Source organism: Euleptes europaea, chromosome 10, assembly GCF_029931775.1.
Source record: "Euleptes europaea isolate rEulEur1 chromosome 10, rEulEur1.hap1, whole genome shotgun sequence".
Lineage (NCBI taxonomy): Eukaryota > Metazoa > Chordata > Lepidosauria > Squamata > Sphaerodactylidae > Euleptes > Euleptes europaea.
Window position 1 is genome coordinate 786,205 of NC_079321.1, and position 26,470 is coordinate 812,674.

Consider the following 26,470-nt stretch of genomic DNA (forward strand, 5'->3'; position numbering starts at 1 on the left):
CTTCATCCGTGATAATCATAAGGGAACTTCTCTCATAGGTTCGAAGGGACTTTTGGTTAGAGCAGAAAGTACAGTGATCAGTCTCCAGGTAGGGAAGCGGTGAGTCACCGGAGGGGTAGATTGAGCCACTCCTTTTAATAAAAGCCTTAACCTGAGGGTGCGATGACAGAGGAATCCCATCAATATCTGGACAGACTGAGGCAATAGCAGACACTTGCTTTTGTAAGGTTGCCACTCTAAGGCCCTGCTGCGCACCGTTCTGTAAAAAGTTCAGTAACTGAGGTAGTTTAGGAGAGATAGGGTTGATCATCTTCCGGTGACACCACCTGGAGAAGGCTTTCCAGGTGTACTGATATATCCTTGTAGTAGAAGGACATCTGGCTTTAAGGATGGTCCCCACCACCTCCACGAAAAGCCCAAGGGCTAAGAGCCTTGCCCTTTCAACCTCCAAGCAGTCAATTGAAACCATCCAGGATCTGGATGAATCATTGGTCCCTGTTGAAGGAGATCCGAGGATGTTGGAATCTGCCAAGGTGCCCTGGTGGAGAACTCCATGAGTGCCGGAAACCATGGCCAGCGAGGCCAATTGGGAGCGATCAGGATGCCTTCTGCTCTCTCCGCCCTTATCTTCCCGATGACTTTCGGAAGGATAGGCAGTGGTGGAAAGGCGGATAGGAAACCCGGAGGCCACTGAGTCAGAAGAGTGTCCACTTGCTCTGCTTCCGGATGGTAGAACCAGGAGAAGAACCTTTCCACCTGACGATTCTGGACTGAGGCGAACAGATCCACCGTGGGCATTCCAAACCAGCTGGTGATGGCTTGAAAGACTTCAGTATTCAGCATCCATTCCCCTTCCTGGAGGGTCTGACGGCTTAACCAATCTGCCTGAGTGTTGTGGATGTCCCGTACATGTTCTGCCCTCAGAGACAAAAGGTGTTTTTCTGCCCAGATCATGATGGCCGATGACTCCTGGTGCAGGCGAGAGGAGTGAGACCCACCCTGCTGGTTGATGTGGGCCTTGGTCCTTGATTAGCACATGTTTGTTTCTGACAAGGTTGTGGAATTTGATGAGGGCTAAATGTACTGCCCTGAGTTCAAGGAGATTGATGTGGAGAGATGTTTCTGACTGGCTCCATACACCCTGAGCAAAGGAGTCTGCCACCGTGGCTCCCCATCCCTCAAGGCTGGCGTCTGTAAACACCTGGACTGGCTGTTCATGTAGATACGGTTGTCCGACTGTTAGATTGTCGACTTTGGTCCACCATAAGAGGCTCGTCCTGGCCACTGGACTGAGGGAGAGGGTCTTGTCTATCTTGTGTATGATGAACAGCTGGAATGGACGCAGTGCTGCTTGAAGTGGTCGGGAGTGGAAGCGAGCCCAAGGAATCAGGCCTAGACATGATACCATGAGGCCTAGGAGCCTTGTCAGAGCCATCAGTCGATGTCGTGATGACTTTACCGTGGACTTGGCCACTACCACAATTTTGTGGGCCTTGTCTGTTGGGAGGAATACTGAATTGGTGGTGGAATCTATGACCACTCCCAGATGTAGGATCCTCTGCGACGGGCTTAGCAAGCTTTTGGCTTTGTTTATAAGAAAGCCGTGCGTTTCGAGTGCCGTGATGACTCGAGTGGTGTGCTGAAGTGCTAGGTTGTATGAGGGGGCGCATATGAGTAGGTCGTCTAGGTAGGGATGTACTTGGATTCCTTCCTTCCTTAACATCACCACAATAGCCACCATCACTTTGGAAAAAACTCAGGGGGCAGATGTCAACCCAAATTGTAGAGCCCTGAACTGTAAATGAAAGTATTGTCGAAGGCTTTCACGGTCAGAGTTCATTGGTTCTTGTAGGTTATCCGGGCTGTGTAACCGTGGTCTTGGAATTTTCTTTCCTGACGTTTCGCCAGCAACTGTGGCAGGCATCTTCAGAGTAGTAACACTGAAGGACAGTGTCTCTCAGTGTCAAGGGTGTAGGAAGAGTAATATATAGTCAGAAAGGGGTTGGGTTTGAGCTATTGTCCTGCAAAAGTATTGTCCTGTAAGTATCAAGATAATGTGCTAATGAGGGTATGGTATGTTAATATGGAACCATTGTATCCTGAAGTGATCTGTTAATGTGTGTAATCCAAAGCTAATCTGTATGGCTATTGTTGAATGTTGTCTTTGTCTGGAGGTTTTTCAGGGCAGGAAGCCAAGCCTTATTCATTCTTAAACTCTCCTCTTTTCTGTTAAAGTTGTGCTGATGTTTATGAATTTCAATGGCTTCTCTGTGCAATCTGACAAAATAGTTGGTAGAATTGTCCAGTCTTTCAGTGTCTTGGAATAAGACCCTGTGTCCTGTTTGTGTCAGTCCATGTTCAGCCACTGCTGATTTCTCAGGTTGGCCAAGTCTGCAGTATCTTTCATGTTCTTTTATCCTTGTTTGTATGCTGCGTTTTGTGGTCCCGATGTAAACTTCTCCACAGCTGCAAGGTATACGATATACTCCTGCAGAGGTGAGGGGGTCTCTTTTGTCTTTTGCTGATCGTAGCATTTGTTGTATTTTCTTGGTGGGTTTAAACACTGTTTGTAGGTTATGTTTTTTCAAAAGTTTCTCCATCCTATCAGTGACTCCTTTAATAAATGGCAAGAATACCTTTCCTATGGGAGACTGTTTTTCTTGAGTTTTCTGATTTTTGTTTGGTTTAATGGCCCTTCTGATTTCATTCTTGGAGTAGCCGTTTGCTAGCAGTGCGTGATTTAGATGATTAGTTTCTTCCTTGAGAAACTGTGGTTCACAGATCCGTCTTGCACGGTCCATTAATGTTTTGATTATTCCTCTTTTCTGTCGGGGGTGGTGGTTGGAGTTTTTGTGTAAGTAGCGATCTGTGTGAGTTGGTTTCCGGTAGACCTTGTGACCTAACTGAAGGTTTGATTTACGGATGACAAGGGTATCAAGAAATGGGAGTTTACCCTCAATTTCCTTTTCCATGGTAAACTGAATGTTTGGATGGATATTATTAAGATGGTTTAGAAAGTCCATTAATTTTTCTTCACCATGGCTCCAAATGGTAAATGTATCATCTACGAACCTGAACCAGACTGTAGGTTTGTAAGGTGCTGATTCTAATGCTGTCTTTTCAAAATATTCCATGTAAAAGTTTGCTATTACTGGACTGAGTGGACTTCCCATAGCTACTCCATCAATCTGTTCATAAAATTCTTGATCCCATAGGAAATAACTTGTTGTCAAACAATGGTGAAATAAGGCTGTTATATCTTCTGGAAAAATCTGGTTAATCAATGAGATTGTGTCTTTTACTGGAACCTTGGTAAAGAGGGATACAACATCAAAACTGATTAATATATCCTTTGGATTGAGTCTTAACGGACTGATTTTGTTGATGAAGTGAGTTGAATCTTTGATGTAAGAAGTGGTTTTTCCAATGTGGTCCTGTAGGAGGGTGGTCAAATATTTAGCTAATTCATATGTTGGGGAACCAATGGCACTCACGATGGGTCGGAGTGGAACGGAATCCTTATGAATTTTTGGTAGTCCATATAATCGTGGTGGTTGTGCTTCAGTCTTGCATAGTTTTCTGTGTGTGTCGGGATGAAGAGTGGAATTCTTGATCAGAATGCTAGTTTTCCTGGTAATTTTGCAAGTTGGATCTCGTTTTAGTTTTTTGTATGTGGCAGGGTCCAGAAGTTCCTCAATCTTCTTTTTGTATTCTTCTGTTTTCATGATCACTGTGGCATTGCCTTTGTCAGCCGGTAGAATAATGATTTCTGGATCTGCATTGAGGGTCTTGATGGCGTTTCTCTCCTTGAGTGTTATATTGCTAGCAGGGGGCTTTGCATTTCGTAGAATTCTTGCTGTCTCTCCTCTTATTTCCTCAGCATCTTCTTCAGTATATATCGTATACCTTGCAGCTGTGGAGAAGTTTACATCGGGACCACAAAACGCAGCATACAAACAAGGATAAAAGAACATGAAAGATACTGCAGACTTGGCCAACCTGAGAAATCAGCAGTGGCTGAACATGGACTGACACAAACAGGACACAGGGTCTTATTCCAAGACACTGAAAGACTGGACAATTCTACCAACTATTTTGTCAGATTGCACAGAGAAGCCATTGAAATTCATAAACATCAGCACAACTTTAACAGAAAAGAGGAGAGTTTAAGAATGAATAAGGCTTGGCTTCCTGCCCTGAAAAACCTCCAGACAAAGACAACATTCAACAATAGCCATACAGATTAGCTTTGGATTACACACATTAACAGATCACTTCAGGATACAATGGTTCCATATTAACATACCATACCCTCATTAGCACATTATCTTGATACTTACAGGACAATACTTTTGCAGGACAATAGCTCAAACCCAACCCCTTTCTGACTATATATTACTCTTCCTACACCCTTGACACTGAGAGACACTGTCCTTCAGTGTTACTACTCTGAAGATGCCTGCCACAGTTGCTGGCGAAACGTCAGGAAAGAAAATTCCAAGACCACGGTTACACAGCCCGGATAACCTACAAGAACCAATGTAAATGAAAGTTCATATAGTTGAATCTCAGAAGGCGCCGGTGGGACTGATGGATGGGGATATGCATAAAGGCTCTGTGAGATCTATGGATGTCATGAAGGTGTTTGGACGCAGTGCCTCTATGAAAAACACATTCGCTGCTTTCCACGGCTCCTGGGGGCATTTTTGGAGGTAGAAGTCCCAAACTTTCAGTGTAGCTTGAGGGGACCCTTCTTGCAAGAACCCCCAAGTTTTGTGAAGATTGGATCAGAGGTCCCTAGATATGTGGACCCCCCATCTGCTCATTGGAATGAATGGGAGCAGGTGATCCATAATGTGCATCTAGAGAGCGGCAAATCCAAGGCAAAACCTCCCATTGTTTCTGGGGCAGCCAGAGAGAGACTCACCACCTACCCACACTGATCTCCAGGCGAAGGTGGCAACCACTGAAAACAGCAACAATCACACTCGCAAAGAGATAAAGCCCCCCCCCATCAGGACAGGTCACCCCCCCTTTGGCTTCCCCACACACACAGTAGAAGCCAGTCCGTGGCTTCTTAGAGCCGATGTAACTACGCCGAAAGTGCATCCTGCTCAAAGCGTAAGTGAACAGCGTAAGTATCATGGGTAACGTACGTATCTTTTCATTTCAACACAGCCAAAGTGCATCTTATAAAGTTACTTGCATAAGTGCGACCTGCGCATATTGCGTATCTTCAGTATTGATAGATTTCATGCTGCTGGATTCAAATCTTCCACAGCAACAATCACACTCGCAAAGAGATCAAGCCCCCCCCAGGACAGGTAACCCCCCCCAAATCAGACTCCACAGAGGCAATCAAGCCCCCCCCCCAGCAGAATAGCCCTCCCTGAACCAGAAGACGCAAATTCCAAACGAATGAGAAGAACGGGCCAGACAGAGAGACTCGCTGACATGGGATGTACTAAAATGAATGACAGGCTAGCCCATTATAAACAACAGGAGCGACTGCACAGCCCATTAGAAACAATAGGAGTCAGCCAGAGAGAGACTCTGTTAACCCACAGTTAACTCCAGACAAAGTTGGCAACCGGTGAAAGTACAGTCCCACACAGAGGCAATCAAGCCCACCACCCGGCAGAACAGGTAAACCCACCCCCCTTTGGCTTCCCCACTCACACACACACACACACAAAATCTCCCCCCTCCACATACACACACACAGGAAAAAAGTTATAGAGAAAAGCCCCAAAATGGGTCATACTGTGGATGTCTTCTTCTCTTCCATCAGGAGCAGGGACTGGGAATCAGGAGTAATCCAATATGATTCTAGCAGACTCACACATACAGACTCTCTCTGGCCACTTATGCACGGGAGGTTTTGCCTTGGATTTGCAGCTCTCTAGATGCACATTAAGGATCGCCTGCTCCCATTCATTCCAATGGGCAGATGGGGGGGACTGCATATCTCGGGACCCCCTGACCCAATCTTCACAAAACTTGGGGGTTCTTGCAAGAAGGGTCCCCTCAAGCTACACTGAAAGTTTGGGAGTTCTACCTCCAAAAATGCCCCCAGGAGCCGTGGAAAGCAGCGAATGTGTTTTTCATGGCTTTATTCCAATGGGCGATTTTTTTTGGGGGGGGGACCCCTTTCGGGGCCCATATCTTGGGACCCCTGACCCACTCTTTACAAAACTTGGGGGTTCTTGCAAGAAGGGTCCCCTCAAGCTACACTGAAAGTTTGGGACCTTTACCTCCAAAAATGCCCCCCGGAGCCGTGAAAAGCCGCGAATGTACACCCCCCCCCACCCACAGGGATCTCTCTCACACACAGACACTCCCAGTCTCTCTTTCTCTCCTCGGGCCACGCAGCGGCCGGGGTCACACTTTCATCCATGACTGATTGGCCAGACGAAGACCCAGCTTGGCCACCGATTGGTCGTGGGAGAATGCTGCTTTGGGGGCGCCGAACTTGTACGAATTTATCTGGCGTTCACCCGAACTCACCGAGTTCGGTTTGTCATTTTCCTGCCTTTTTTGACTTTGGTTCTATCCGAAGTAGAAACCGCCGACTCAGGGAAAATTCAGCTGTTTTTCTTGTCGGATGGAACCGAATTGACAGCCCTAGTTGTGAGGGGCGGTTAAATCTGTTGAAACATTGAAAGGAACCTCTTTGAGGAGCCCAGTGTGGGCGTCTCTGATCCTGTCTGAGCCTGGATAAGGTATGGTAGGATCGAAAGGACTGAGAGTATTGGCCAGGACGGGGTTCCTTTTTATGGGATTTAAGGATCGCCTTATTTTTATCCTTAATTTCGGAGAGCATCTTATCTAGTCTCTCTCCAAATAACTTTCCACCCTTGTATGGGTGACTCATTAACATGGTCTTGGACCTGTACTCAGCCAACCATGGCCTTACCCATAGGGCCCTGTGAATGGCCGTATTGGAGGCGACCGCTCTAGCAGCGAAGATCACTACGTCCAAGGAGGCATCTGCCATAAAGAAGGAAGCCATTAGCACTCGAGACAGGCCCTTGGCTATTTTTTTAAATCTGTGGTGGGTAGAAGCTGAGTGAGCTTCTTTATCCAGGCATTTGAAGCCCTAGCCATGAGTGCTATAGTGGTATTGGCCTGAATAGACAGTGCAACTGCCTCATGCACCTTTCTGGAAAGAAATTCCATTTTCCTATTGTGCTGATCTTTAATAAAGCCCACTCCATCCTCCACCAGGAAGTCAGAGAATTGAAGGGCAGAGATAGGAGCATCTACCACAGGCAATTCCAACATATCCATTGCATATGAGGCCATATAATCTAGTTTCTTGGCATTGCCAGAGAACTGTTTATTATGTAGGGGTTTGTCCCATTCAGCTCTAATAACTTTCTCAAAGTATTCTGGTAAGGAGACCTTAATAGTCTGGGCCTCACATTGTGGGAAATATTCCTTGGAACCTTAACGTCTGGATTTAGGCTTAGATTCCTCAGGAGCTTCAGCTTCATCAGATAGGTCTAAAGCAAAAAGTGCCTTGGCCAAAAGAGGCTGGAAATCATCAAAACAGAACAGCCGAGGCTGCTGTTCTTGAACAATGGGGAGTTCTTCGTCTGAAACAAACTCTCCTTCCTCATCGTCAGCCCCAGAATCCCTATCCACAGGGTAGGTTCCATTTCTCTGCTCTTGGATATTTGGCACTGCTTTCATAGCTGCCTTAGTGGGCCACTGCCTAGAGAGGGTGTTTTGGCTGTAGCCAGGCTCCTCCTGCATGGGTTCAAATATGGCTGAGGACCCAGGGGAAGATGTCCAACTATATGAAAACCCTTGAGGAAGTGGCTGAGGGAGTCTTTGAGGAGGGTAACCCTGCTGGAAGGGTAGGATAAGAGATTGGAGCCTCTGAAAATGTCTTTCCATGGAGCCCTCTATCATATTATGTACCTGTTCAAATGTGGGGTTCTTGGGGGATCTCCCTTCCTCAGAAGGGTGGGTTACTTTACCCTCTGTAGATATCCTGGGCTCCACATCCAAAGGCACAGCAGAGGATCCGGCGGGGACTTAGAGGTCGAAGTGGAACTCTGCTTAAGCTGGCGCTTGCGGCTGCCACCTTTCCCCCAGCCATTAGACTTGTTTTTCTTCAGTGGTTTTCCAGCCGAAGTAGATGGCGGCGGCGACTTTCCGGTCTCCCTCTCCGATAGTCCGCCAGGGCGGCTAACGGCGGGAGCTGATTTTAAGGCCAATTCTTGATCTGCATCAGAAAGGAGCTCAATGTCCTCCGATGCAGCTTCTCCGGCAGCCATTTTTCCCGCAGCTTAGCTGTTTCTCCTGCGGCTCAGCTGATGGTCGGCAGAGCCGGGAGCTTAAATTTAAAAAACAAATGTACCCAAACGAGAGGGAGGGTAGGGAGGAAAAACAATTGGATACGGCAAGGTAAGGAAAAGAATCTATTCTAACCTAATTTCACTAGACCTAGGCAGCAGCTATGGCTGCAACGCTCTCACCCCGGGGGAGGCAGGAGAAGAACTGGAAGGGGAGGTGTTCCTCACCAGGAGACAGGAAGTTGTTAGTTTAGTACTGCCTACCCCTAGCAATGGGCGAGAAACACCCAAAGATCAAGATGCCCTTCCTTCAGAGCGGGAAAAGGTGTATCCCATATCATCAAAAGGCTACCATGTTTGAGGTTTTATTTTTAAAAAAATTCAAAATGAAAAGATACACACAGCAAATATTTCTCTAGCTGTTTTTACATATATATTTTTTTTACAAATCTGCAATTTTGTATTTTTTTACTCTTGTCACGAATATCATGCAACTTGGATGAAGGAGCCCTACAGAATCTAAGAGAAATGGTAGTGTAGCAGATCCTACTGATATCTCAGAGAAAATGTCTAACGTGAGCCCATAAAATAGGAGCTCCCTCTGCAGAATTTACACTGGCCTTCATTTCGCAAAGAAATACGCAGTAGTTTGCTGTTTGCCGAATGGTTTTCATGTTGACACGCTAATTTTTAAAATTAGGATGATTTTGATCTATAATCAGAATCAGTCTTGGAGGAAACTGCAGGAGCAGCCCTTTAAAGACTGCTCCAACAATGGAGTTTTACCCACACAACAATGATTTCAGTCTGATTCACTTTCAGGTGATTCAGATTTAAGCTGCTGCATTCTCCGTATATATTTCCATACATGCATGTCTGTGTATTTTATAAGAATATAATATACACCGAATGCATTGCCTGGCTTTCAAACCGTTCATTCCTGATATTCCTAGATGTTCCTCTGAGCCTTTATAACCCAAAATGTAATTCTGTGTGGGTGCAGGATTAAAAAAAAAAAAAAGGAAACCATTTCTGAAAAGAAAGACTTCTTCTCTGCTTTAAACAAAGCACAAAAGAGCTTGAGAGAATATGTGTAACATCACTGAGGTGGGTGGAGGCATTAGACACACGCTCATGATGTAGCGCAATTACAAATAATTATAGCGGTGAATTTATTTAATCCATCACTTTCAGCCGAGGAGCAGAGGGGTGGACGGAGCACAAAGCTCCATGCGGCTCTTGGCCGCTACTACTCCAGCTGGCTGTCAGCCAGAAGGTCCCCGATCCATGTTAGTTAAATGCACATTAATCTGAATTTGGCAGCGTAATCAAGGGCCCAACTGAACTGTGAAATTGAATTCTGCGGTGGAACATCATTTGACCGTTTTATGTGACGACTGTGGGGAGAAAGAAACCTCCTGCCGCAGCAACCATTTGTCACCGCAGCCCTGCCGCACAGCGAGGGAGTGCGCACCACCGGGCGGATCCAGGAGCGCAGAGTCTGAGCAGGGCTTTTGCAGCCCCCGGCGTCCAGCCGGACCGCCTGCCCTCCAAGGAAGCTTTCATGCAATAGGGGTTTCGCTTGCTCTCAGTAGACCTTCTGGAGCTCGGAGCCCCTTTTCTTTCTTCTAGATGCTCCGGAAACGCTGACTCAACGGCTGCCACCGCCTACTGCCTCTTAGCGCAGCAGACTCTTAAGAAGATAAATTACTTTGATCCAAACAAAAGTAGGTATAATTATGGTGTGGGCTGAGCTCAACCTGTGGGGCAGAGCGCAACCAACCTCCCACAAGACAGTGCGGAACTAGCAGGGGTGTTCTTGTCACTGTACAGAACAGTAAAATGGCGGGCCTCCATGGGGATGATGAAAACCACACAATGGGGCCACCCACCGAGCAGGTAGGGGTCTCTACCTGCTCAGGAGGCTCCCCAGGTATGGAAAAAAGGAATTTGTAAATCAAACAAAAGTTAATGGGGGGGTATTTGCAATAACAAACTGGTGAGAACTACCTACAGTCCCGAAGGAAATGTGGAGAGTAGCTGAGTATCAGCTTAATGGGGGAGGGACTGACCTGCTTAACACTTCGAGAGCTTGGAGAGTCCTCAAGGGAGAGATTTTAGCGAATGGAATTTCTAAATCTTGTTCCCCCTTTTTTGTGGATTTCCAGCTTATCAACAATGATGTTGTTTTTTAATTTTCTCTTTTTTCTTTTTAATTTCTTTGTTTGTAACTTTTTTTTATATTGTATGTTTTGTTAAAACTTAATAAAAAATTAAAAAACCCCAGTATATTTAAGATAGAAAACTGACAGATAATGAAAGGGAGGTACACTTGTTTCTGATCTTCTGCCTCTTCTCAGATTCAGGGTGAGGCCTCCTATTTACCTGCCCAGGGCTGAGAGTTACTTGCCTCCAGTCCCAATTTCTAGCTCCCGAGTAGGGTTGCCAGGTCCCTCTTAGCCACCAGCGGGAGGTTTTTGGGGTGGAGCCTGAGGAGGGCGAGGTTTGGGAGGGGAGGGACTTCAATGCCATAGAGTGCAATTGCCAAACGGCCATTTTCTTCAGGTGAACTGATCTCTATCGGCTGGAGATCAGTTGTAATAGCAGCGAGTACCTGGAGGCTGGCAACCAACCCTACTCCAGAGTGATTGAGCAACAAGATAAAAAATGGCCTCCAACTCTAGGAATTTCCTCTAGTCTCTATGGTAAAGACCACAGAGACTAGAAAGGAAGCCGACAGCACCACCCACTAGTGAGATCACATCTTCCTCAAACTCTGCCCTCCCCGGGCACCATCACCAAAATCTCCTGGCATTTGCCAAGGTGGTGTTGGGAGCCTTAGCTTGAGTCCATAATATGATCCTTTCAGGATCTGATCTAGTCTCCATTCAGCCCCATTTCCAAAACGTATCTCACCCAATTAAAAAAAGAATCAACCCCTACAGAATAACAATGGCACGCTACAAGTAGCTATTGAGGGGGAAAGAGACTGGCCTTTTTACCTACAGAAGGCCTACTCTCCCTTCAGCCCAGTCCCCAGCAAATAGCCCAACATATTTTTAAACCATCTATCTACAGGAGGGACTGAAAGTAGCCAACCTCTGCACTACATCATATGGTGACCAAGCGAGCACTGAATACGCACACAGTTGGTGCCATTTAAGCAGATGTAGAAAGCTGCTCTGGTCTTGGGCCTGGAATACATTTGTGGAAATGGGAATTTTGGCAGGCAGAAGTGTGGCACGTGTTCAAATGTGAGTTTCCACACAACCGTGAAAGATCCAGACTATGCTACAATGGGTGAACAAAGGTCCTACCCCTTTCTATCAACCACAAATCCCTTTTATGCCTGTTTGGGGTGTCTGCAGAGTGCTAACAGCCAGTCAGATCCCCTGGGACGCTGGAGGAGAGGGGGGAGAAAAATCCATTAAACCGCCAGTTTTAGTCAGAGAGGGTTGAACCTTCTGAGTCTGAGGCTGGAAGGACCCTTCCCGTGTTGTCTCCGGGCCTGAGTTTCCTCAGAGAAAGCAGCTGGATACACCCTGCTTTAGGAGACATGGTTTGTGCCTTCCAGTGGTGAAAAGACATCCTTTCTCAGGAGACTTCCTATGTCTCAGAGCCTAGCTTCCAGGGAAAGCTAGCTAAAGAACTGGCATTGCTAGGAAGAATTCACACACTATGAATTTTCCTAAAGCTGGGTAAAAGTCAAAGTTTATCTCAGAAGTCTAACACGTCCTGCCCTCAGAATGAGTCAACTGCACCGTTATTACTGAGTGAGCCCAGTTAATGCTGTGTGCTATAAACAGTTTCTTTGCTGAACATCCTTAATCTCCTTGCCAGGAAGTCAATAAAAGTCACTGTTTTTCCTGTTTCTCTCATGTCTCCTGCGAAGTCCTGGGGAGGGTAAGACAGTTCTTCAAGTATAACTTTAACAGGCAGCAGCAACGCTAATGAAGCTGTGGTCAATTCCCCCTCCTGTACTAAAAAAGCTATGTTTCGAAGCCACAACTTGGGATCTGTCAGACAGAGGCTGAGATAGAGGCCTCACCGGAAAGTGATTTTGGGGGTGGAACCTAAGGAGGGTGGGATTTGGGGAGGGGAGGATATAATGCCATAGAGCCCCACCCTCCAAAGCAGCCATCTTCTCCAGGTGAACTGATCCCCGTCGCCTGGAGAGCAGCTCTAATAGTGGGAAATCTCCAGCCACCATCTGGAGGTTGGCAACCCTAACCATGAACACACACATGAAGCTGCCTTCTACTGAATCAGAGCCTTGGTCCATCAAAGTCAGTACTGTCTAATCAGACCGGCAGCGGCTCTCCGGGGTCTCAGGCAGAGGTCTTTCACATCACCTACTTGCATGGTCCCTTGAACTGGAGATGCCACTGGAGATTCAACCTGGGGGCCCTCTGCATGCCCAGCAGATGCTCTACAAACTGAGCCACAGTCCCTCCCCTTATCAGTACTACTCAGACTGGCAGCGGCTCTCCAGGGTCTCAGGCAGGGGTCTTTCCCATCACCTACTTGCCTAGTCCCTTTAACTGGAGATGCCAGGGATTGAACCTGGGCCTTCTGCATGCCCAGCAGACGCTCTACCACTGAGCCACAGCCCCTCCCTATCATCCAGTTCTTCCCTGGGGACACATCTGGCACCGTTTCCACTCCTGCCTGGCATCCCCACACTGCCAGCGAGCCTTTTTTGCTTTTCAAACAATGATCAGTAGTAGGCATATCTGTTAAAACACTATAGCAGTATACAAACCAATAAAAAATACCCTTCAAAAAGCCAGCTATAGGCCGAGTGGTGGGGCTGGGGCATGGCCGGGGCTGAGGGGGAGAAAAGGGAATTGCCTTTCTTGTGCGAAGCAGAAAGCCATCTGGTTCTGTCAGCTCACAGCACTGTAAAAGGCTACCAGAAACCGACTGCTGAAAAAGCATTGAGGAACAACAGACGTGTGTCCCCCCCCCACCCCTGTAAGCCTCTTTTTTTTAGCTATTGTGTATTAACTTCTCTCCATATAGGAGGAGGGCTCTCCGCAAATATCTAAGGAATAGAAGGTAGAACTGAAATGTTTAATCCCTTTAAATTTCTTATTGCTTTATGTCTTCTGTGAGCAGCTCAAGACTTTAGACACAAGTTAGTTGCCTTTCAGCGTTAGTGACTGGAAATTTATTTGAATGAATATACTGAATATATAAATATATATATATATTTGCATGCTAAGACTACAAGACACAGATTTAACAAAGAATAGAAACAAAACACACTTTTATAAGAGGTATTCATGCAGGCCTTTGGCACATACGTAGGATGCAAGATGATCCATGTTTTTACTCGCTGCAAGATGTATAACAAAATATCTCTAAGTAAACCTGACACGGCTTACTACCTATTAAGGTAGTATCTGTGACATCGCAATAGGTATCTGTGACATCGCAAAGTCGTAGAAATGTGCACTAGGTCGGGTTTTGTTCTCTGTGTGCATATTTACATTTATGTTTCAATTAATCTCCCAAAGGGAATTCTTTTAATGAGTGAAAAACAATAAAGGCGAGGGGGGGGGGAGAAATTCTCTGTTCTAGTTCAGCCGAGCAGATTAAGTTCTGACAAGAAATCCATCAAACGCACTGCAGTGAAACGGAGCCGGCTGCCGCAGAAGACTCCGCAGCGACTAGTCTTAATGTCACCGAAGCAGGAACGGCTCCCCCCCCCACACACAACAGACCCTTCAGTGGCTAAGAAAATGCTATCATCTTTAAAAAGTCGTTTCCTCTCTCTCTCTGTGTGTGTGTGTGGGGGGGTGAGTAAAAAGGAATGCCAAAAATGCCGCCACCCCCAATAATCCCAGCCATTTTGTTTCACTTTAACAGTGCAATCCTAAGCAGTTATACCCTTCACAGGGATCTTATAAGAATAAAATAGAGGAGAGGGAAATGAGGAAAGCCCCCTTAGGCCCCCAATGGGGAGAAAGGTGGGCTATAAATGAAGTAAGTAAATACGTAAATAAATAAATTGTAAATCCGCTGAAGTCAGTGGCTGTAGAAGAATCTACCTCTTTTTAGGATTGTATTATTAAAGGTGTTCAGTATAAGAGCTGCAGGCAAGGGTGGGGAGGGCCACTGGTTCTCATGCAAATAGGGGCATCCATCCCAGAATCTCAGCCTCTAGGTGGATAGGAAATACCCCAGTGGGACTGCGCCAAAATATACCCAACATCAGACAATGGAGAACTCACATATAAATTACAAGCGCCCACTGACTCCTCCGCAGCTGATTCACGCGATTCATTGTGTGTCTTGAAATGAGGACGGATGGCTTGTGATGGTTCAGCCTGTGATGAAACGGTCATGGATAGGTGCCACCGGGTTTCATTACGGGCTGAACTGGAATATGGAGTGGATTCAGGGCAGGCAAAAGGAAGAAGAAGAGTTGGTTTTTATATGCTGATTTTCTCTACCTTTTAAGGAGTCTCAAACCGCATTACAATCTCCTTCCCTTCCTCTCCCTACAACAGACACCTTGTGAGGTAGGTGGGGCTGAGAGAGCTCTAACAGAGCTGTGACTAGCCCAAGGTCACTCAGCAGGCTTCATGTAAAGGAGTGGGGAAACCAACCTGGTTCTCCAGATTAGAGTCCGTTGCTCATGTGGAGGAGTGGGGAATCAAACCCGGTTCTCCAGATTAGAGTTCAATGCACTTAACCACTACACCAAGCTGGCAGTTCCTCATGCAAAGATTTTGGCTTTCAATGGGAACAAGACAAACGCAGGGAGGAGAAGAAGTCTACCACAATGTTTGTTAGTGATGGTAGTTAAATAGTTTAAAGGCAGTCTATCTTGGGAAATAAAAGTCCACCTGCCGCCACATGACTGAGGAGAGCGATATCCTGCCTGTGTGGGCTTCTCAGAGACATCCTAATGACCACAGTTGAAAAAAGAAGATGGCATGGGCAGTGCCATCCTAAATGGAGTTATATGCTGCTCAGACCATTGACTCCAATGGACAAGACGCATGGAACTCTGTTTAGGATGGTGCTGCTCAGCCTAATCTCACAGAACCCGCTATAGAACCCACATGCATCATCCAAAGTTTAAAGGTTAAGCAGGTCAAGTAAACTGGCCCTTTCTCTAGAGTAATCTTATTAAGTCCAGAGGGGTGTCTGAGGGAGCAGAGGCTCAAAGGCTAAAGGTTCTTAAGCCAATTCATTTGCACAGTCAAGGGCTCAACTTCTTGCGGAGAGGTATTATATGAAGCTGACCAATACGATTACATGCAAGACGGCTACCTACAGATCTGCCGACATGTAACAAACTAGCAATATGAAATTATTAAAAACCAGGAAGGCCCAAAATACTGTTGCTGTTAGTACAGTTTTTGAATTGGGGTGTGTGGGTAACAGTCCACAAATGCAAATAAAAATGGGGTGGGGGGTGGAAGCTCCAGAGTACATTCTTAATTGAACGTAGAAAACACTGCCATCTTTACTTAGGGGTACTTCCACGTTCTTCTGAAACAAAGCATTATTAGCTGTCCTGAAAAAGTCCTGCTTTTAGGAGACTGATAAATTGCATTTTAAAAGAAAGCCACCAAATGTGAGAGGGGATCTTGCAATTAGATGGGATTTATTACAATGTGTTCAAATGCTCCTCATGGAAGAAGGGAGAAACATCTCAGTCGTCTGAAAACCAGGGCATCGCACACAGAATAAGGCCATTTTAAAATCTGCAAGGACACTAAACGTGCCCCCAAACCTTAGAAGCTGCAGGTTTAGCCCCCTCTCTGTCATGTCTATATTTCCCTGGCTCTGCCCCATAAGACCAGGCGCTGGTGAGAAGCAAGAGGTCCAGAATATCTTCATGTCAGAGCGCCGGAAAACTCTTAAGAAAAAGGGGGAGAGGGAACCTAACCATTTGTCAACTGGTTTTGAGGACAGCCATACTTTTCGTGTCCCGTCCAGGAATATCACAATAATTGAAGTGGTCCCATTTCTAGCCTAGATCCTGGAGACACCCTGGGACACGCAGGTATCCTAAACCCAGCTTCCTTCCAGGGCTATCTGATTTTATTTTCCACTGGGGTTGGGGGGGAATATTGGTGCATATTGTAGCACAAGCTGATTGGGGAGGGGAAACAGTCTGAGAATCGTTATGGACAGTGCCTGGGTCCATGTAAATGCACATCCTATTGAAAACAGTGACGCCTATGCCTGCATCTAGATCCATATTAGGATGTGCATCCAAATGGAATGCACTAAATGCCAAGGACGCCCAAGACTTTCTACAGAGAGCCAAGAAACTGCAGCGTGCAAAAAATGAGATCTCCATAGAAAAAGAAATGGGAAAGGTGCGCCCCATCCCTAGCTGATGTCTACTTTGGCCTTACAATGATAATCCAAATATACGCCTTGTATAGTTTCAGTCCTATTTTCAATTACTGTGTTGGATCAAGGAACCCATCATTGGAAAACCCTGGGGGTCATGAATTTTCCCTGCTTCCCCCATCTCTACAGCAGCCATTTCCAGCCCCAGGAACCTTCATCCCCAGACCAGCAGAGGCTGCGTGGAAGAACAGCCCATGCAAATCAACCGCCTGCAGTGAAGAGTGGGAAGGAAACGAAAGGACCAATCCTGCCATCTGCAGAGCTCCACTGAAGGAAGACTGGGGCAGGGGGTGGGTGGGATTTAGTTTTCCCCTGCCTCACCGTAGCTCACTGAACCCCTCCTCCCACAGCTATTACTCCAAGTGGGTCCCAAGATCCTGAAAATCAACTTTCCCAGAATCAGAAGGTGGGAGGAGAGAGCAGAGAAGATCCATGATCCTTTTGCGAGAAGATCAACGGATCCACCCCCACTGGGCAGAAGGAGCAGAGTTGCATTTAAATACAAAAATGTGGGTCTCTGGTGAGAGACTGTTCTTCACATGCAGGTCCTCTACATCAGCTTCTTCCTTTTCCATCTCTCTGTGATATCAACAACCGAAGCGACAATCTACCTAAGTTCTGAAACACCTGGACTACAGTGGACTGCAAAATAGGTTTTGAACTCCAGATAATGAACTGACCACAGTGTGGAAAAGGTCGATCTGTAAACGTTTACCTTTGGAATGCCTGTCGCAGTTTCTGATAACCGAGGATAGGTATATGAGCTATATGAGTGGCCTTGCTGACTGGACTTAAAAGCACTTGCTCCATAGGGCACGGCAGGCTCCTGGAGGCCAGAGCCTGACCGGGACCTCTGCCTCATGGTTGGTTGAGGGCTTGCCGGGTTTACATAGGATGACTTGGGTCTTTTCTCATAATCATCCTTCCCCCATTCGCTGTCACTGTATTCTAGCCTTTCCCTTGAGCACTGGCTGTGGAGGGAAGTTCTAGAGGGAGTGTAGTGAAAAGGTTCTTTGTAATCCAGAGAGGATCCACTAGTCGCCCTCTGGTATTCCAGCTTCAGACCTCCATAGTCACTCAGTTTGCTTTTTGTGTCCAGGTGAGCATGATAATCCGGTAGGAATCGGGAGAGATCAGACTTCAGAGCCCTTGCTTCTGAAAAATACATATCACTGGGATGCATTTTCATGACGTGCCCGTTCTGTTTTGTGGCATAGCTGCCTCGGGAATATTTGTCCAGTTCTTCCCCGGGAAGGCTCTTGTCTCTGTATTTTTCAGTAACAAAGTCCATGGCGGTCTCCGACTCGCTCGAGTACTGGGAATACGTGATGTAGCCATTTTCTTGCTGGTGACTTTCTACGTGGTTCGGATGTCCCAGGTGAGGCGTGGGGGGGCTCTCCTTCCGGAGGGAGTTGGAACGCGTCACAGAGATATTGTCAAATTCTTCTAGCAAGCCGTTGATTGAAGTATCCTTGCAGGGTTTATTTCCTCTAACGATGGTCTGGGAACAGAAGATAGCTTTTGATTAAAGACGGTCGTAGATTTAATGTCATACTGATAAAAACTATTGAGCAGAGCAATTTCAATGATACAGCAAGAAGCATACTGGCAGTCCCCAATGTATCACTGTGGGACAAAAAATGTCATTTTCCTTAAAGATGCATTATTGCATACACTTGCAAACTCTATGCACAACGACAGACTATTACAATAAATGACCATTTGACGGTAGTCTATGCAATGCTAACAACTAGTTTGATGCCCTACAGTTGAATGAAAAGCAATGACTCCCCTGTTTGGATTCACTTACACAGGTTATTACGGAGAAAGTGGTTGAATGGAAAATGGTGTAGCTATTACTGAGAACTTTATACTTCCATAAAAAGTTCATGTAGGGTCACACTGTCCATGCAAAGTGAGACACATCTAAGACACCCAAATCCACTTTTCCCCACTACCATAGATTCTCAGTCTAAACAATAATACTTTTGAATCCCTCAAAGGGGCAGAACTTTCTTTGTGGACATTGTCTGCAGTGGGAAACTTGGGAGCTAGCGCAGTGCTTGATGTGTTCAAGGTCCCAGATTCAGTCCCAGTGGTCTCAGATTGTTCACCTGTTTGAAGGGCTGCTGCTGATCGGCAAAGTCAACAGTGGGTTAGATGGACCGGGTATTGCTCCCTATATTCCTATACATTCTGCTCCAAACAGTATTTTTGTGATCACCAATGCTGAGAAGTGCAGGTCAGTCTCTTTTAATAATTGTTAGATATTTTAATCAGGTGGGGGGGAAGCAGGCAAAGTGACCCTGGTCTTGGAGTGAGACTGAACATAAGAACATCAGAAAAGCCCTGCTGGATCAGACCAAGGCCCATTAAGTCCAGCAGTCTGTTCATCCAGCGGCCAACCAGGTGCCTCCAGGAAGCCCACAAACAAGACGACTGCAGCAGCACCATCCCGCCTGCGTTCCATGAGCACCTCATATAATAGGCATGCTCCTCTGATCCTGGAGAGAATAGGAATGCATCATGACTAGTGTGCATTTTGACTAGTAGCCATGGATAGCCCTCTCCTCCATGAACACGTCCACTCCCCTCTTAAAGCCTTCCAAGGTGGCCACCATCACCACATCCTGGGGCAGGGAGTTCCACAACTGACACATATCTATCCATTCATGGGCAATGCAGATGTGGATTCTACCACAGAGATTTTAAAAGTAAGCATCCGTTAAAGCAAAATATTGATTGCCCTCCAATCTCTTCATTTAAGTAAAATTTACTTCTGGTTTCAGGATTGGGAGATTGATGTTAACAGTCGGCTGACACACTTGATCACTGCAAAGTTATGAATTGGGGAGCACCTACACTCCCTCCCAGGGGTCCCCAGCCAAGCTGAGCTGCGGGCACATCTGGAGCTTTGAGAAAGGATGGGAGGTGCCACCAAAATGGCTGCTAGGGGCAGTGAGACCAATCACAACATGGCTGCCACGGGGAAAACGAAAAAATGTCGGGCAGTTCCAAGCCCAGCGTGCTCCTGTGCGCTCGTTTTCTCCTTCCTTTACAGATGGTGCCCTGCTCAGTGCAGCAACACACACCTACTCTGACCCCCTCATCGATCTTGGTAGAGATTCGAACAAATGTACTCGTGTAATTACTTTGCAAGAAAGGGATTTCAAACACAGCATCCCCTCAGAGGAAATGCCTGCAAAGGGGTTCCCTCTCAGTAGGGGGTGGGGCCTTGGCTCAGGGGTAGAGCCTCTGCTTGGCTTGCAAAAGGTCCCAGGTTCAATCCCCGGCATCTCCAGTTAAAAGGATCAGGGAGTAAGTGATGGGAAAGGGCTTTGCTGGAGACCCTGTCAGAGCAGACCGGGCTGACCTCAATAGACCGAGGGTCTGACTCGGCCGGAGGCAGCTTCCTGCGATCCTTGGTGCAATTTTGAAGTTGGTGGATTTTGAAACAAGCTGGTAGAAGCAGAGTATGCAGATGGATTCCTGTTGGCTTTGGAGCCATTCGAGTAACATTAATGTGTTGTTTATGTGCTTTTCCTTGAGAGAAAGAGAGAATGGTTTTCTGTCATCCATATTTAATTGTCACATCAAAAGCCAGCCCAACGGACAATGAAATGCTTTATAATGTAACGTCAGATTGAAGCACCCGGGAGACCTCTGCTTCCCCGGTGTCAGTGAATGGCTCCAGATACAAGCGCTAATTTAATATTCTCCTGAGTTGATGCTTCAGGGCTGAAGGGACTCTCCACCTCCTCTGTTCAGCAGCCTCCCTTATTATTTTGCAAGGGCGTGTGGGTTCTGTTTGCTTGTAGGAACAGAGGGGGCCATTTGCGGCTAGGAGGCGGCTCTTCATATAACATTATACTATTTCCCCCCCCTCTGACAGATGCCTGTGTTTGAAATCCCCCCACCCCCTGCAGAGGACTTGGTGCAGGCATGTTTATTTTCTGGCTCAGGTTACCGTAGAAAATCTATCTGCTTGGGTGGGAAAGGAAAGGCAGGATCCGAACAGTCGTCACCCACGTGCACAAACCTGTGCAGGCAGCTGGCAACACTGATATATGGCAGCCCCTGCAGACCTGTGCATGGAGGAGGTGTCCCAGGTTCCAGTATAACCATTCCACAATGCTTAGAGAGCCAGAGTGGTGTAGTGGTTAAGAGGGGTGGACTCTAATCTGGAGAACCCAGATTCAGTTCTCCGCTCCTCCACATGAGTGGTGGACTCTAATCTGGAGGACTGGGTTCGATTCCCCTCTCCTCCACATGAAGCCAGCTGGGTGACCTTGGGCTAGTCACAGCTCTCTCTGAACTGTCTCAGCCCCACCTATTTCACAAGGCGTCTGTTGTGGGGAGAGGAAGGGAAGGCAATTGTAAGCCAGTTTGATTCTCCTTTAAAGCTAGAGAAAATGGTGTATAAAAACCAACTCTTCTTCTTCTATCACATTTTTACATACGCTTCATGGATTGCTAGAAAATGGAGGGATTTAAAAGTCACAGCACTTTAGTTATTTTGTTACTTCATTTATACCCAATGTTTCTTCCCAATGGAGAGCCAAGACTGCTTACACCATTTTCCTCACCTCCATTTTATTCTCACGACAACCCTGTGAGGCTGGTTAGGCTGAGAGTGTGTGACTGGCCCAAGATCACTAAGCAAGTGGCAGAGCGGGGATTCGCACCTGGTTCTCCCAGTCCCTAGTCTGACAGACTAACCACTGCACCATGCTGGCTCTTCATTTGACAGCAGAAACAAACAAACCCATTCAGATGTTTTACAAAAAGAAATCCTGGTCTGAGTGGGCCAGCAGATGATGGTGAGCAGCAGTTTGCCCTAGGGGCAGTTTACAAACCGTCTTCAAGGGCCACATAGAGAGGAGTGCATACATGCAGGAAGCCAGCCATCCCCGCGGTAAGCAGTTGCCAGGTAGCAGGAAATGCAGTCTCAAAGCAGCTTACAATCACCTTCCCCACAACCTTTGAGGTAGGTGGGGCTGAGAGCATTTGGAGAGAACTGTGACTAGCCCAAGGTCACCCAGCAGGCTGCATGTGGAGGAGTGGGGAAACCAACCCGGTTCTCCAGATTAGAGTCCGCCGCTCTTAACCACTACTTCACGCTGGCTCTCTTAAATAAACCATAAACCATGGTTTATTAACCACAGCTAATCTTAACTAGCACGTGCTCGCTATTGTGCTCACCAGATACAGAGACGCCCAACCAGAATCAATGCAACAGAGGCACCATTTGTCAAGGCAAACCAGGATTCAAGTCTGTGAACCAAATCCTGGTTCCACAAGCTAAGCATAGCCCTGTTCATGTGTTACAGTGAATGCTTTTGCTTCCTGCCTGTATGTTTGTAAGAAAGAGCCGACGTACGTTCACTTTACAAATAAAACCGAGGACCAGGACCCGGGGGAATTTAAATCACACATTCAGTTGTACGTGCATGGAATGTAACATGAGAATTATTCGACATGCAGATAAAGAAAAATCAAGTGGGCACTGTTTGCAGACCGCAGCTTGTGAACAGGGCTACTGACATAAACCATGGTTTCATGTGATACTTCAACCAAGCCAGCAAATTGGATAAAGGTAGAGATGCACTTGAGGGGGGGGGGGATCATATGCAATTGCAAACCCCAAGGGGTAGAGGTTGGGCAGGAGATGATGCATCTCCTCTATAATAACACACACACACACCAAAAATCACAACTTACAGTATCATCAAACTTCAGCAGCTAATTGCCTACATCTGACTAGTGTTAAGTTGCATATATTAACGCAAACCAGAGTGCTGCTTCGGAGAAATCAAGTTTACAACGGGGAGTTGCGCCTGGCTGTTGTGTAGCGGCAATTGCCATGCATTAGAATCAATGAAAGCCAATCTATTTGAGTTCAGGGCCCGCTTCTTCCCGAGCGGGTGCCTCCTCGGCTTCCCCCCTCGCTCTCTGAAGAGTTCCAGCATTTGTTCTGGCTCCCGGTGACAACAGCCATATTTCATGGCGTTGCGCTAGCGGTCTGTCCTCTGGTGATAAGCCGTAATGGATCTGCTGGTCAGAGCAGCTGTCTCACGACGTCACCAAGAGGTGATGAGAAGGAGCTTCCATTCCCAAAATTGCTGTATTAACTCTGACGATAATGAAGTAGGTAATTAACCGCCTTGCCCCAGTAAGACAGCCTGGCAAATAATTCTGTACTTTTATGTCCTTGTTCAGAATTCATTCAGTCCCCACCCTTACCCCCTGCACCTAAAATTTCAGAGAATATTACTAAGGGTGCCGGGTTAGAGTGCTTTACAACCGCAGCCAAACAAAAGCAGAAGCAGACAGCCATTTAAAAAACAGATTTCTTTAAATGGCCAGCCCTAACAAAGATAGCATCACCAGCTCATGGATTCGCTTATTTTAACATACATCTGATTTTTTTCTCTCTTGATGAAAAGAAAGGCACATTCTATTAAAGATAAATTAAGTGTAATGTGTTACTATCTATTGCAAATATAAATAATCGTGCCTTTCTGTTCATCTTTTCAGATGGCGCTGGCAAGATGTCTGCTTCGCAAAAGCATAGGCATTGTGTATTTCTTAGGCTTTTGTTGATATCCTGCTTTCTTTCCTTTGTGACACGCACAGGGTTCTCAGAAGATAGATGACAATGGGAAGCCGTGTTTGTCAATGGCAGCAGAAAAGAGCCAGAGTCCAGTAGCACCTTAAAGACTCACAACATTTCTGGCAAGGTATGAACTTTCGTGAGTCACAGGTCACTTCAGATACAACTAAAATGTGAGCATCTGTCCTTAAGTAGAGAAGAGTGGATTCAAACACCTAATGGCAATAGCATGCACATGTCAACACCAGGCAAATAACATTAGCAGGGGCTAAACATGCAAGCGGGCATGTTTGACTTTTAGTGCAGTTCTGGTAGTTCTGTTGGCACGGGCAGCTATCTGAAACCAACTTTCTGTCTGATGCTATCTCAGCTACACTGCAATCCTAAGAAGAGTTACCCCCATTTAAGTCTATCGAAACCAAAGAGCTTAGAACGGGGGAACTCTGTTTACGACTGCACTGTTATTTCCATGTGGGGAGGTGGGATTTGGGGTGGAAAATGCAGCCGATAACAAGGTTCCAAACATTCCCAGTATTCACAAAATTATCAGTGTGGTTGCGGTGCCCACGCAACCGTGTATCTGTTAAATCACCACAAATGAGAAGCCAGTGACTCGCCGCACCTCTTTAGACTACCGGTCTCCTCGTACATCCCAGTGGGTTGGATGCAGCCACCTTTTGCACTCTGTCTGACCCACTTTTCCCCCTTTCGTAATGCAGGCCCCATAGCCCCCAGCACATGGTCCCTTTTCTTATTTTCTTTTTTTGGGGGGGTCAACGGGGATTCTTCCTTCCGTTTTCACCGGCAGAAAAGCTGATGGGCTCCAACCCAGCGCATTCACACAGCTGCTTCGGCATTTACAACAACAACCCTGCAGATAGAAATCTGGAACACTGGTGAGATGACTGGGCTTCGAACCCTTCTACATGACCTGCTGGTTTCCTATACGGAATGATTTTTATTTTTGTATGAAAAATAAATGATGAAAGGTGACCATTACAGGCCAGCAGTCTGAAGTGGTCCATTTCAAGCCCCGGGACCTGTGTGTGTTTGGGGTGTGGAAGGGATGCATCCGGAGCATCAGCAGTGAGCGTGTGCAGACTGGCGTTGAAGCAGAGACTGCGTGTCAAGAGACTATCAAAGGCATTGTCTGTCCTGAACTGATAAATTGGCTTCCCCTTCACTTTCACTGGTGTCATTTGAGTTCTACCAATGATGTTTTATTACGTAACCATCTGCCTTCCAGGCCAAATCATGTGGGTGAGCAGATGCAGCGAGGAGTACACAACGCATAATGCACTCAAGGGGCTATCTGGAGACAACTGAGCATGGGGAAAAAAGAAAACAGAAAGTGGGCAATTTTGAGAACTGGTACCGTGAGGCTTACACAGAATCAGGATCAAATGAGGGCTTTTCCCTGTGCCACACAGCTTTTCTAATGAGCAGAGCAATTCTAAGCAGAGTTACACCTTTCTAAATCCATTGAAGCCCATGGGCTCAGAAAGGTATAACTCTGTTCAGGACTGATTGCACAGTGGGACCTGGAATTGATCCTAAGTGTCGGGACTTCTGGGCCTCCCGTCTGGTTTTCTCCAGCATTTGGCATTCAGCTTGCCCCAGCCCCTCGGTGGGCAAATAACAAGGCAGTAGTACCTATAATAAAATATATATGCATATATATTCAAAACATAAATCACTGTTAGTTTATACAGTATACAGATTTCCAATGTTGAACACAGTTTGTTAATACAGATACAACATATATATTTCTTTAAATCTATCAAACATCTTTTTGTTAGTTATACAAAAGGAAATGAAAAATATATATTGAATATATATGCATATATATTTTATTATAGGTACTACTATTTTATTATTTACCTTCATTATATTTGGTACCTATACTCCAAGAAGAAGAAGAAGAGGAGGAGGAGGAGGAGGAGTAGTTGGTTTTTATATGCTGACTTTCTCTACCACTTAAGGAAGAATCAAAACGGCTTACAGAATAAAAACATCAAAACTACCATTAAAGTAGCACAATACATTCGAACAGCGTCGAAAAATGAATATCTGGCTGCCGCTTTCCTCCCACTAAGCCCCCTTCCCAAATTTTGTTTCTTGCGGGGGTCAACAGATCCTCAGGAGTAGAACAGAGGGCAAACTTGAGGCTTTCAGCGGGAGTCGGGAATTTGGCGGCAATTGCTCAGGCCCCTGGTTTTAGTTCCACCTGAAAAGAAGGGGAATAGAGTTCCGCCTCACTCCTCTTTGAGAACTGTCCTCCCCCCCACAAAACACCCCCCACTGCTTAAAGGTTTATTTTTCAACACTGACCATCTGCTAACGCCCATTCTCTGCTCTCTCGAAGTGGAGGAGACTCATGAATCAGCCAGCCACACACCCCAAGCAGAGCAGGGACTCCATAAACAAAACGAAGGCCAGCGATTAAGTTTATTTACACTCAATGCTTGCTTTGTAATTAAGAATAAGCGTTTAAGGAAATAGAGTGGCGGAGAGGGTGGGAAAGAAATTTCGCCCAGGAAACATGTGGGAAGAGCTCTTTCGAGGAACAAGAGAACCGGCTTTCATATTAATGACGCCCTTGAAATGCTTCTGACGTCCATTGGATCTGCTTTTTGACTCATCCATTTCCACCTGCATTCCACTATCAGTACTATATTTGATCAGCCACTCTTAATAAATAAAACTGTGTAGCTGTTAGCCAAATCATGTTAGATTTTGTAAGCTAAGCAGGGTCTGCCCTAGTTAGTTCTTGGATGGGTGACCACTGAGGAAATCCAGAGTTGCTACGATGGAGGCAGGCAATGGCAAACCACCTCTGGACGTCTCTTGCTTTGAAAACCCCATGGGGTCACCATAAGTCAATCCTACGGGTTCACTTGACTTGACTCAAGAGGCATTTTTTACACACACACACACACACACACACACACACACACACACACACACACACACAGAGCTGTTAGCCGCTGCTACATCCCCTTGGATTGCCTCATAATTCTTTTTTTTCCGGAGTCCCTGCTAATAAAATGTTCTCTTTCCAAAGCAATTATTCCCCCGGCAGTGTGACATATACATATCTTGGTCACCCAAATTCTGTGTGTGTATGGGGTCAAGCACCTGATCCTTGCAGGGGAAAGTGGGCTGCAGTTAGGCA

The 26,470-nt window shown here is 46.3% G+C and overlaps 1 protein-coding gene across 1 annotated transcript in view; it reads right to left on the reverse strand.

Moving 5' to 3' along the window:
• The window catches only part of PAK5 (p21 (RAC1) activated kinase 5), a 107,078-nt gene that overhangs the window by 17,688 nt on the left and 62,920 nt on the right, over positions 1 to 26,470 (reverse strand). Inside the window, exon 4 of the mRNA XM_056856119.1 lies at positions 17,398 to 18,183. Within this exon, the coding sequence (XP_056712097.1) occupies positions 17,398 to 18,183 (786 nt within the window). The remainder of the gene's footprint in view (positions 1 to 17,397; positions 18,184 to 26,470) is intronic.